General features: G+C 42.7%; 2 protein-coding genes across 6 annotated transcripts in view; both read right to left on the bottom strand.

The window, feature by feature from the left end:
* The window catches only part of tns1b (tensin 1b), a 237,720-nt gene extending 236,587 nt beyond the window's left edge, over window positions 1-1,133 (bottom strand). For both annotated transcript variants that reach the window (XM_036004705.1, XM_036004706.1), the window contains exon 1: window positions 803-1,133. In XM_036004705.1, the coding sequence (XP_035860598.1) occupies window positions 803-901 (99 nt within the window). In that variant the 5' untranslated portion in view covers window positions 902-1,133. The remainder of the gene's footprint in view (window positions 1-802) is intronic.
* Window positions 1,134-3,274: 2,141 nt separating this feature from the next.
* LOC116047636 (mitochondrial chaperone BCS1) lies at window positions 3,275-12,602 on the bottom strand. Of its 4 annotated transcripts, none has more exons than XM_031296551.2 (8): window positions 12,363-12,602; window positions 11,807-12,176; window positions 11,076-11,215; window positions 10,647-10,841; window positions 10,028-10,091; window positions 9,733-9,905; window positions 5,243-5,360; window positions 3,430-3,679 (listed from the first exon to the last, which is right to left on the bottom strand). In XM_031296551.2, the coding sequence occupies exons 2-8, from the start codon at window positions 12,124-12,126 to the stop codon at window positions 3,430-3,432; spliced, it is 1,260 nt and encodes a 419-aa protein (XP_031152411.1). In that variant the 5' UTR covers window positions 12,127-12,176; window positions 12,363-12,602. The 4 variants fall into 4 exon arrangements, with proteins under 4 accessions (XP_035860186.1, XP_031152411.1, XP_031152410.1 ...); XM_031296550.2 differs by having other exon boundaries at window positions 11,807-12,196; window positions 12,382-12,602; XM_036004292.1 differs by having other exon boundaries at window positions 11,807-12,198; window positions 12,393-12,602.
* Between the last annotated feature and the right edge of the window lie 10 nt (window positions 12,603-12,612).

The raw sequence follows: 12,612 nt of genomic DNA, 5'->3' as shown, positions 1-12,612 counted from the left end.
GACTAGTCATTTCTTTTCATGCCACTTTCTACTTCCACTCCACTACATTTCAGAGGGAAATATTCTACTTTTTTACTCCACTACATTCATCTGACAGCTTTAGTTAGGGTCACTAGTTACTTTACAAGTTAAGCTTTTTGCACACAAAACACATGAAGTTCATATAATTCAATGTCTTATTATAAATTAAATTAAACTGCGCAACGATGATAGGCCACAGCTGAAACTGTTTCTTGTTTTGATCGTTTCCAGTTTCTAAAATATGATGTTTCTCATTGAGTAATTCTACTTTTTCCTGGATACTTACCTACTTTTACTTAACATTTTAAAGGCAGGACTGTTATTTGTAAGAGAGTATTTCTACAGTGTGGTATTAGTACTTTTAATTTTACTTAAGTAAAGGACCTGAATACATCTTCCACCACTGGCTATACTCTGGTTTGTAAGCTAGCTGAAACATGCGTATTATTGATGCTGATAGTCTTTATGTGCTTTATGAGGACTCACTGTTCACTCTTTATGTTTAGTTTGTCAAGTCAAGTGGAACCAAAGGTCGAAAGTACTTATCTGAATCCAAGTCCGACATAAAGATAGTCAGTTGGGTTATAAAGCATTCATTTACATGCAAATAAACATGTCAAAAAGCCGCGAAAACAACCTGAACATACACGCAGCCCCGTCAGCACGAACTCTAATGTCAGCTCGTGTTTTGACGTGTCTGCACCATAGACTGTTAATATACAGTCTATGGTCTGCACGCACTTGCCACCTTTCCTGAGTTAGTTGTGCCAGTAGTTCTTACCTTTTTCAGGCTCTCTTTCTTCTTCTCCTCCTCATGTTGGTGAACGGGCATTTGCAGAAAGTCCTTTTCACAGCAGATGAAGCTCACCGTGCATCCCATCCAGAGCGCACGTTCAAACCCATTCAAACTAAACTTCACCACTTGGTTCCCTTCTGTCACGCAGCTCAGCTGTGTGGCTATACTAGCCTACTTAATGTGACTTTACTCCGCTCAAACAGGCGACTAGTCGGCGCAGTCGCTCTGGCATCCCTGCGTTGTTTTTTAGGAGGTTTCGATGAGTTTCCCGCACTTGTTTTTTTGGTCACCGTGCGCTGACTGACTGCCACGCTGAGGTGAAGTGACTTCTCACTGCAGACCGTGGAGACAAACAGGTAGCCTGCAGCGCTTTGACATGTGTTGCTCTCTCTCTCTCACCTTTACGTTTGTTTTCATACTGTTTTCTGATTGGTGGCTCATGCTGTCACTCAAAACTTAGAAGGGGCTGATTATTTCAATTGTAACTGACACAAATTAGACCAGGGACCCCATTTGGTAAGATTTTGTTCCAGGGGCCCACATCTTTTTTTTGGGGGGGGGGGCTTTTCCGCCTTTAATGGACAGGACAGCTAGGTGAGAATGGGAAGAAATGCAGGAAATCGTCACAGGTTGGACTCGAACCCCGGACCTCTGCGTCGAGGCATAAACCTATGTATATATGCGCCTGCTCTACCCACTGAGCCAACCTGGGGCCTACAGCTGATGAGCAAACTATCTCGCTGACTTAGTTTAGATCCACTGTCGTTGTTGTTAACGTGGTTGTTTTTATGTATGTATACTGTCTTTTTGTTATCTGTTGATGTATTTGTCCGTGTATATTGTCATGTGCATGAAACAGACTGTGAAAACAAATCTACCTCATGGGACAATAAATATCTATCGATCCATCTATCTATCATGTTACTTATGGATGGAATTGGGGACCCCCTGAAACCCCCTCAAGGACCCCAAACACCACTTTGGGAACCACTTATTTAATAGCATAAATGCTTTAAGTGCAAACATTTCAACCCGACATTCAGAACAAAATATGCTCAATTTATTTGGTCCCAGACTGTGTGAAAGAAAGCTATTTTCCCCTGTGTTTTCACATCAGCTGGTGTGTCCATTTGGCCCAAGAGTTCACATGTGGCCTGGGCTCCTAGATGACCTCCAGTCCCAGCTGATTCACCAAACCTCTAGATTGAGTCCGTTGCTGCACGCTGCAGGATCCCTGTAGTCTGAGGAGCACTCAAGTTCAAGGCCTTTGTTCTTTTCATGCAATTATGCTGCCCCCTGCTGAGGGACATGTGAAATAGTAGTTGGAAGCCATACCATGAGCGATACTGTAACAGTTCTATAGGGAAGGGGCCGTACTTCGTTCCAGATGGGTTTGAGTCCCTTTGGAGTTATCACATATGCACAAAAAATGTTGACTAATAGGTCTGAGCTCTTCTTGAGGGCTTAAACGGACTAAGTGTGAAAAGGCCCTTTTGATTTGGATCTGTGTGGACTATTTTCCAGTAAAATCAAAACACAACACAAAGTTTTGACTACAGTTGGTTGGGCGCCTAGATAGCTCAGTTGGTAGAGCGGGCGTCCATATAGAGGTTTACTCCTTAACGCAGTGGGCCCGGGTTCAACTCTGACCTGTGGGTCTTTGCTGCATGTCATTCCCCCTTTCATTACGTCAGCTGTCCTGTCAATAAAGGCCTAAAAATGCCCTCAAATAATCTTTATATACAGTTGATTGCAGTTGTATTTGACTATATAATTTAACCAATAGTGAGAAAATGAGAAGTAGTCTTATTTGTGCTCACTGATCACACAAACCATGAACAGCATGAGAAGACACAAAATGTCGAGACGTAACTGTTGTCACACATTAGCCTGTTCAATAAGGACCTGCCAATCAAGTTGGGACCTGTAACGGGACCTTGTCCTGGGTTGGGTTGACGCTTTTGTTAATAAAATATCAACATGCCTTCTTTCTGTGTTTCCAAAGCATTTTTTTCAGGATGAATAAAGTTCTCTAACAAAAAGTTGTTAGGCCTGGTGGCAAATGTTTTTGTCAAGGGCCCGCCTATGGCCAGTCACAGACTGATGGCAGCTTTAATGTAGAGCCAAATAGTTTCCGTGATAACAGAATCATGGACGGAATCACAAATTGAGAATTTAAAAAAGCTATAAGACAGATTTCATAGGGTTCTACATTAAGTCGGTGCTAAAAGCTAACTGGAGATTTGAAAATATGACTACGTCTAAGTTTCCGAGCCGCCCCACTGTAACTAGTTTACAAAAAACCTCCCAGTAGCTTAGGCCTGGTGGGCCACCATGCTTGCAATACACTGGGGGGAACCCTGCCTTACTGCTGCCCGCTGAGCAGCTCCAGCTACTGTAGGCCTTCAGTCCCTTGCTCAAGGGCACTCCATAATAGTCTAAGATGGGTATTTTTTCACGTGTATTTATTTGGTATCAATCATATACTGCATATAAGGTCCATGGCATCAATGCACATCTGTCCTATTAATACCGTAACTCCAACTGGAAATGTTAAAACATTTTTCTCTTTATTAAGAAATCAGTCTCCAAACCACCTTGCAGTCCTGCCGTTATATTAATTGGGCAACATTGTCTATAGATCCTGCAGGGTCCATTTTGTGCAGCAGAAAGTGTCCTTGCACCTGGGCAGCACTGATCTCAGAGTGGACAGCCAATGCACGCTCTGCGAACCGCTCTCCCTCAGAGGCAGGCTCGTCTGGGTAGAACCGCCTGAACATCTGTGTAAGCTGCCAGTGCGTGCAATTCCCAATGTACTGCTTCAGATCCACACGGCCGGGTCGGATCAGCGCTGCGTCCAACCTGTGTGCAGAGATTACAAGCAGGACTGGCAGTTAATGTCGCTGAAAATACTCCGAAATGTTTGTAAAACTCACATGTGAAATGTCAGAGAACACATTTAGGTAGCCATAACGTAGGTTGTAGTGTCCATTTGAAAAAATGTATAAATAGAACTGGGTAATTATTATAGTTTTTACTACAGTTTATAGTACTTTTAATTAGTTTAAATATTTCAAAGCTGCATTACTTGATATTTTTAGCCATTAAAAGGAGAATTCCGGTCAGTAGCGAGAAAAACGAAAACAATCGGTGTTACCTACACCGTGTTATCCTCCTGCTAGCATTGCACCCAACAGGCTTAAACAGGGCAAGTTTTAAACTTGTTTTTAGCCTCTAAACATGTTCAAAATGTCATTAAAAGTGCCTACCCATGTGAAGTGATTCCTTCCGAGTGAACACAGTGAATCTGACTGCAGTAGATGTGAAAGAAATGCATGGAAGTTCTGCTAATTCAGCTCTGTTTAGTTCCGGTGTTGAGACGGCAGTTAAGAGTGCTTAGGGACCGTCTATAAACTAAGACACAGAAAAGAGATACAACAAAAATATGTAGGCTATTAATTTAATGATTAAATAAGGTAGCGTCTCCAAACTTACCTCAATTATAACTAGTCTCCTGCTAGTTGTACTACAGCATTTACTTTTTAAAAATAAGCATATATAATAATATGCCTATTTTTGAAAATATGTTTGCATCTCTTTTCAGTGTTGTAGTTTGTAGACGGTCCCAAAGCACTCCTTGCAGTATCAACACCGGAACTAAACAGAGCTGAATTAGCAGAACTTTCATGCATTTCTTTCACATCTACTGCAGAGACCCGGTGCTAATACGGCACCGATGCCTATCTACCGGACTGCAACGCGGATTTCGGTGCCTTATTTAGGTGCCACTTAAATGCCTGCGCTTCTCTCTGATGCTTCAAAAACGGACATTAGAGGGAACTGAAACATCTCCGCACGGGACGCTATTCAACACTACACTTAACAGCAGGTAACGTTAGCCTACTGTTAGCTAGCAGCTGGAGTAAACACGGTTAAAATGCTGAAAGCTAAAAGCTTAAATATTTTAATCGTTTGACAGCACTAATTCATTTGTATTATAGCCAAAGATGTTTTCCTGTTTGGCATCAGGGCTGTAAACGGGGGGGGGTTCAGGTGGTTCGAAAGACCCTCCCCCCTCCCCACTGTCAATTCCCCTCAAATAAAAGTGATCTAAACCAAACCGAAGCCCTAATCTTGATAAAAGCACCATTTATATGAATGTCTGGCACGCGACATGTAACAATCTAACATCTAATGCATAGACAATCCACGCAACCAACTTTATACACTCATGTTTGAGGTGTGCGTGCATTTGGACTACAGAAAAAAGTCACGAAAATTAAGTATTTAAACATCATAATTAAATACAAAATGAGGGAAAAACTGCAAGAAGGTCCCCCCTTCTACTAGGCTGGCTACGGGCCTGTGCATTGACAATAAGACATTTCATAAGCACTGTGTTTACAAATTTGCTTCCAACAGTACCTGTCAATGAAGTTGGTGGTCATAAAAACTATTCTGGCCTCTGATGAAGCCACTCCATCCAGAGAATTAAGCAGGCCGCTGAAGGTCAGTCTTCCCATTCCCTGGTAGGCCAGAGGGTCTGGGAGGCAAAGACAGAAGGGGTTTGAAAGTTACTGGTTACTGGTATAGAGAGGCAAAGTCCCTCCACTTCCGGTGGAAAATTATGGGCCCATACTTTGGGAAAAATATGTACGGTAGTGAATGGGGAGAGACAAATAATGATTTGATCCCGTTTGAATTGAGCCATGGATTACACATATGATGTTCGTCAGTTTAAAAGATAATTTTTGCAAGTGAAGAAAGTCTGTCGTAAAACTGTTGAAAGTATAAGACTATGGAAATACATAATTAGAAAGACTACACACAAGTGGCTGGGTTAGCTCAGTTGGTAGAGTAGGCACACATATCTAGAGGTTTACTCCTCGACGCAGCGGTCGCAGGTTCGACTCCGGCCCTTTGCTGCATGTCATTCCCCCCTCTCTCTCCCCTTTCATGTCTTTATCTGTCCTGTGATAATAAAAGAAAAAAATAATTTAATATAAAATAAAAGAAAGACTAGACACCCCAAAGTTAGCTACGCTGCCGGTGTGTTTGGTACCGGGATGTAACATTACCCTCACAAGTAATGTGACTACGTTTAGTTTTTTTCGCCCAGCATATTTCCTTGGATTAGGATGGCACCAAGATCTTGGTTGCAGCTGTTGCCGTGGTCCTGCTGCACTCCCTGCTACACCCTGCTATGCTCTGCGGTGCCCTGCAGTGTCCTGCTGCGTCCAGCTATGCTCTGCTGTGCCACGCTACATCCTGTAACGCCCTGCAGTGCCCTGCTATGACATGAACTACTACGACTACCATTTTCTAGTCACTGTTCCATTATCTTTATTGTGACTATTATTGCCACTGATCATCACATCCCCAACCGGCACCGTCGGACACCACCTACCAATAGCCTGAGTCTGCTGAGGTTTCTTCCTAAAAGGGAGTTTTTCCTCGCCACTGTCGCACTACATGCTTGCTCTTGGGGGAATTACTAGAATTGTTGTGTCTCTGTAAACTATAGAGTGTGGTCTAGACTTACTCTATCTGTAAAGTGTCTCGAGATAACTCTTGTTATGATTTGATACTATAAATAAAATTGAATTGAAGTAACGGGTCTTGCTCGTTCTTTCGCCTCTCGGCTGATAAAAAGACGCTGGATAAAACCAAAGCCGGTTTACGGAAAGCCTTTCCACTCCCTATTCAGCCCCATTGTACCGAATTTGGTTGCAGTTCCACCAGAGTTCCCCCTGGGTGATCGCGGTCCAGTGCAAAATGAATGGGACTCTATGGAGCTAGACAGCTACATTTGTCTCTGTCGCCTGATTGTCGTTGAGAAATGTACAATATGGATTATAGGTCGAAAGTTGAATGAACGAGTAATTATGTCCTTTTGATTTCTTACAGGTTGAGTCGTTGTTGCCCATAACAACAGTATCTCTGGCCGTATATGTGTATGATGTCATTGACACTTTAAAAAGGCTTTTTAGAACAAAAAATCCACTTTAAAAAAATCTAACACCCAGCAGTGTGTATTTTCTTAGCCTCACCTTTCGAATGCAACATTCAAATTACTAGACAAAAAAAATTATATCCTGAGAAAAGTGGACTGAGGGGTATAGCTCCATAGAGTCCTATTCATTCTGCACTCGCCCGTGAGCGCCCCCTATATGGAACTCTGGTGGAACTGCAACCAGTTCAGAAGCCGGAAGTAACGAGAGAGTGGAACTTCCCTTATTAGAAATTCTTTGATAAAACTATCAGGTAAGCGTTACATGTGTTGTGGAACAGAGCTAAGCTAGCTAGCGAGCGAGCAAGCCGAGCGGCAAGCAAGGTGACGTAAATTGTGAGACAAGAGATGTAGTTCACTGAGCAGTTCAAACTAAACTAAGTGGTACTACTAAAAAACTACAAACAGACTTTCTTCAGTTGCAAAATTATCTTTTAAATGGACAAACATCATACTCTATGTATTAGGGATAGACCGATTAGCGGCCCTGGCTGATTATCGGGCCGTTTTTTGGCAGTTTGCAGATTATCTGTATCAGCGTTTTATTTGCCTGATAACCAATAAAGTTAATGAATTAAAAAGTGTTCTACTTTGGCTCGGGTACAGCTCTGTGTCTGTCCCTCTGCTCCGGTTTCACCACTGAGTCTGACTTAATGTCCCGCCCACAACACTATCTGACTATCTTTTACTGGGTATTATGTTGGATCTATTAAATAATTGCTTAAAGCAATAGAAAATGTCACATTATGGAGGTTTTTTAACATTAATATGAGTTCCCCTAGCCTGCCTATGGTCCCCCAGTGGCTAGAAATGGTGATAGGTGTAAACCGAGCCCTGGGTATCCTGCTCTCTTTGAGAAAATGAAAGCTCAGATGGGCTGATCTGGAATCTCCTCCTTATGAGGTCATAAGGAGGAAGGTTACCTCCCCTTTCTTTGCTTTACCCACCCAGAGAATTTGACCCGCCCATGAGAGAGAGAGAGACATCATGGCTTGCAAACAAGCAAAGTGGCAGTTGGTCAAGGCCACACCCCCACCCTCCATCTTGCACCCCCTCTCTCCTCCTCAATAGCATTTAAAGCTACAGACACAGAAATGGCACATCCTAAGGGCAGTTACACACCAATACCAGACGGCCTACTGTCGGCAGAAAAGGCAGTTGGGCTGATCAGTCCCGAGTTGGTCAAAAAGAATGCCTCGGAACACACCAAAGCGACGAGACGTAATACGTCTCCATAACAGCAGGCGGCGCTAATCTGTATTGTCGCCCAAAAATGAAAACCGGCAGCCGATTGGACGAACACGTCACGTGGGTCTGGTTTCTCCGGAAATTCAAAGACTAGATCTCAAGAATACGATCTCATATTGTACTAAAATAGTTCACCGAAACGTGTTTCTGAAAACATTTTAAGAGAGAAATAGGCCGTGCAGTTGCTGAATCTGTCTTCATTTCAGATCGACAAAGGTCAGTTTAAAAGATTTTCGTCAGATTTTGAGAGGCTCTAGTCACGCTCATTCCGCTCGCTGTTTCCGGGTGAGTCCCGACTGCCCTATCTCCAACTGAACACGTCAGGTCGGCCAAAATGAAGGCCGACGGCCCCTCGGACGGACGACAGCACGGAACACACCGAACAGACTCAAGTCACCGACCTCGCCAGACTGTCCAACAGCCGATTATCGGCTTGGTGTGTAGCTGCCTTAAGTAAAGCTCATTGTGGGACTGGCTCTAGTGGCTGTAATTCTGCACCAAGGCTGAATTTCAGGAAAGAGACTTCAGATACAGTATTAGGGGACCACTAAGGTCTATATAAAAGAGACTTCAGATACAGTATTAGGGGACCACTAAGGTCTATATAAAAGAGACTTCAGATACAGTATTAGGGGACCACTAAGGCCTATATAAAAGAGACTTCACATACAGTATTAGGGGACCACTGAGGTCTATATAAAAGAGACTTCAGATACAGTATTAGGGGACCACTGAGGTCTATATAAAAGAGACTTCAGATACAGTATTAGGGGACCACTGAGGTCTATATAAAAGAGACTTCAGATACAGTATTAGGGGACCACTAAGGTCTATATAAAAGAGACTTCGGATACAGTATTAGGGGACCACTAAGGCCTATATAAAAGAGACTTCAGATACAGTATTAGGGGACCACTAAGGTCTATATAAAAGAGACTTCAGATACAGTATTAGGGGACCACTGAGGCCTATATAAAAGAGACTTCAGATACAGTATTAGGGGACCACTAAGGTCTATATAAAAAGAGACTTGATACAGTATTAGGGGACCACTGAGGCCTATATAAAAGAGACTTCAGATACAGTATTAGGGGACCACTAAGGTCTATATAAAAAGAGACTTGATACAGTATTAGGGGACCACTAAGGCCTATATAAAAGAGACTTCAGATACAGTATTAGGGGACCACTAAGGCCTATATAAAAGCATCCAAAAAGCAGCATGTCATAGGACCTTTAACTAAGTGTTGTGTTGGAGTTTGTAACATTCCAAAATCTTAATTTTGACTTAAAGATTTTGATTTTCACTGTAAATGCATATCGGTTCCAAATATCGGTTACATTAACTACTAATAATAGGTATCGGCCATAAAAAAACAGTATCAGTTGATTCCTAATATGTGTAATTCAAACTGAATCAAAAAAAATATTTGTCTCTCCCCATTCACTACCATACATATTTCTTTACAAAAATAAGGTCCCATGACGGTCCACTGTGAGGGGAGGGACTTCGCCTCTCTGTAGTAAAAGCAAGTGACAGCCCAATTTTAAAGTTCAACTTTTTCTTTATCTTACTTTATGTTTATGTTATGTTACATTTTTCTTTGGACAACAACAAAGCAAAATATTAAACCACTGGTCCTTCCTTGCTACTCACTCTCTGTGGGAATCAGGTCTCGGCTGACAAAGGCTGCGTCTACGTCCTCCAGCAGTATGATGCTTTGCTGCGGTGCCACGCTCAGGAGGTGGTTCAGACGGTCATCTGAAAGGCTGCGGTCACTCAGACTCATCAGACAGATGCTGTAGCCCAGCTCGCCTGCCAGTGCCGTGCTGGAATATAATGAGCCACAAAGATGTAGGTAAAAATTCACCCAAGTATTTGACATACAGCCTTGTCTTTCATTCAGACTTTAAACAGGAAGGGTAAGAATTCAAAACCACAGCGCACTCACATAAAGCTGCTTTTTCCACACCCTGGGGGGCCGTACAGCAGGTATCCTCTTCTGTAGGGGATGCCTGCATCGACAAATAACAAATATCAACATGGTCACACAGAACATAGACTAACTGAAATTTCGACCACATTTTTTTAATAAGAAGAAAAAACAAATATATTAGGGAACATTCCCATTGATTTGCATGTTTTAGTTTTAACTACAAATCGTACGTTACATCGCTGAAACCATTTTCCAAGCATACCAACATTTATGAAAATCAGCTTGCAGATACTTGTCCCTGTTAAATTATTATGTTGTTGTTGATTTTAAAAAGGTGTGCTATTGAGTAATTGTGACGAGCAGAAAGTGCTTTGAAAATTCTGATGAGTTGATGCATTCAAGTGCGTGTCGAAAACTGCACAAGATTCTCCTGAAATGTTAGCCTAGATGTCAAAGTGTCAGTGAATGCACCAACAAGAAAGACTTTATGGAGTCTGCTGGTAGGCGTAACACCTCACAACAATAGCTGTCGTTATACGAAATCATAAAGGATATATTCAATAACAGGTAAATATGAAAATTAAACATGACTTCCATATGCACTGAATGAATGAGTTTGAGCTGGACGTTCTACCTCTGTCTGTGTACCACTTGGGGTTTCCGATGAACTCCTTCACATCATCTACGATCCTTTCGGCCACGCCCCCCTCCAGGACCACAGAGCTGAGAGGTCTGCGTCGCCGTGGAAACCCAAAGGGTCTCCACTCGGCACCCATGGCTGTGTACATCACTGTCCGTCCCTCTTCCTGCTTTAGGGCCAATTCTCTGGCTGCAAAACAAGATTGACAATTGCACTGAATGGCCTGAAATGGTAAAGAGATGCAACACAAGTCGAGTGTATTACAGCTCTCATATGGCAAGCCTGTGTGTGTGTGTGTGTGTGTGTGTGTGTGTGTGTGTGTGTGTGTGTGTGTGTGTGTGTGTATATATATATATATATATACAGTATATAGTATAGTATAGTATATATATATATATACTGCAGACCTGTGTAAACCTTTACCTTCTTGTAAGATATTAAAGAAAATCTGTCTGTCTCTGCCTAAAGCAGTGAAGGTGACAGACTCCCATGGGGTTCCAGTGTGCAGATCCACCATCTGCTTCTCTCTGGTCCTCTCCACCCTGATCCAACGCCTCCCGTACCTGCAGACCACAATAGATGACAGTGTGACAGGATGTACTGTTGACAGAGAGAATAGTATTTGTCAAGCAGCGTAATTAATGTAGGTATCATCTCTGTATTTGTACGACATACATCTTCAACCTGATGGGTTATCAGTTTGTTAAGTGTATTGGTAGGGCTAACGGATTCAATACTTTTTAGGCACCGACCGAATTGCCTCTAAAGTATCGAAAAATGCCTCATCATTCAATACCAAATTTTAATCCCTAAGGAGTAAATCTCATCAGTGTCAGTGAGCCAATAAGCATGCAGCATAATGTCTGTGATTGGCGGTCTAACGTTACACGTAGTAGAGACACGCAGGAAAAACTCTAGGTTACACAGAGACGGGCTCAGGTAGTAGGAGCTGAAAAATAAAAATATTTGTGCCGTAATGTGTAATGTTGTAATTTATTTTTCTTTTATAAAATTGGTATATTGGTATATCGCTTAGGAACCAGTATCGAAGTCATGGTATTGATATCAGTACCGGTACTGAATATTTTTGAACGTTACCCAGCCCTATGTACAATGCTGAAGTCAATTTAAAATGAGTGTATTTATTTACTAACCAGATGATGTGGTTCCCAGGGCTTGGGTGGAAATCAAACTGTGTCTGAACCCGTCCACTCTCATGTGCCAGGTAGGAGGTCTCCACGCTCAGGTGCTGAGTGTGCTTGGCGTGTTTGGTGATCCAGCTCAGCAGCCAGTGGTAGCTCTTATCCCTGCTGGGGACTTCCAGAGTGATCATGTAGTTCCTGCGGAAGAAGATCATTCCCACCTGGGCACCTTTCCTGGCCACGGCCAACGCCGTCCCAACCCCAACCAGTCCAAAGCCAGCCCCAAAGTATGGGTTGTCCTTCAGGCCATCCAGAAAGTCTGACAGGGGCATGTTGCTGCTATCTGCACACTCACCAGTGGAATCAGACTATATAGTTGGAACACTTTGTAGGAGCAAAGACCTACAGACAAAGTGCAAACTCATTTTACCTGTGTGACAGTCCAGACTGTCCGATATACTGTTAGTATGATATCTGTCAGTAGCTGAAGACTTGCTGCCAAGCAGGGAATCTTAAAATGTAATAACAGTTAACGCTATTTTCTAATGATACATCCCGGACGGGGTAAATAATGAGCTAATATCCACCTGACTTGTCTTCAATGTCTCCATCTCATGCCGCTGTCTTGGAGGCTATCTGTTCCAGTGTACACCGTTGCTTTCTAAACAGCACTGTTCAACCAACTAAAATACTAATGCGTGCAATGTATGGATGTGTTGACGTGTGTGGCAGCGACCTCTACTACACTTCCTGTGTTTGACAAATATCATTCCGACTGTTCGCTCGCCCTCAAACATTCGTTCCTCTTCCCTGTTAGT

This window comes from Sander lucioperca, chromosome 8, assembly GCF_008315115.2.
Source record: "Sander lucioperca isolate FBNREF2018 chromosome 8, SLUC_FBN_1.2, whole genome shotgun sequence".
In the NCBI taxonomy this organism is placed as follows: domain Eukaryota; kingdom Metazoa; phylum Chordata; class Actinopteri; order Perciformes; family Percidae; genus Sander; species Sander lucioperca.
This window is presented reverse-complemented; position numbering and strand designations above follow the sequence as displayed.

What these genes read in the sequence shown, in the direction of transcription:
- LOC116047636 (XM_031296551.2), bottom strand. Translation starts at nt 12,126, where the DNA reads ATGCCCCTGTCAGACTTTCTGGATGGCCTGAAGGACAACCCATACTTT. An exon ending in CTTTAATATCTTACAAGAAG is followed by an intron (nt 10,842 to 11,075) that starts GTAAAGGTTTAC and finishes CTTGTTTTGCAG; the next exon opens with CCAGAGAATTGGCCCTAAAG. An exon ending in AGACCTGATTCCCACAGAGA is followed by an intron (nt 5,361 to 9,732) that starts GTGAGTAGCAAG and finishes TTTGCCTCCCAG; the next exon opens with ACCCTCTGGCCTACCAGGGA.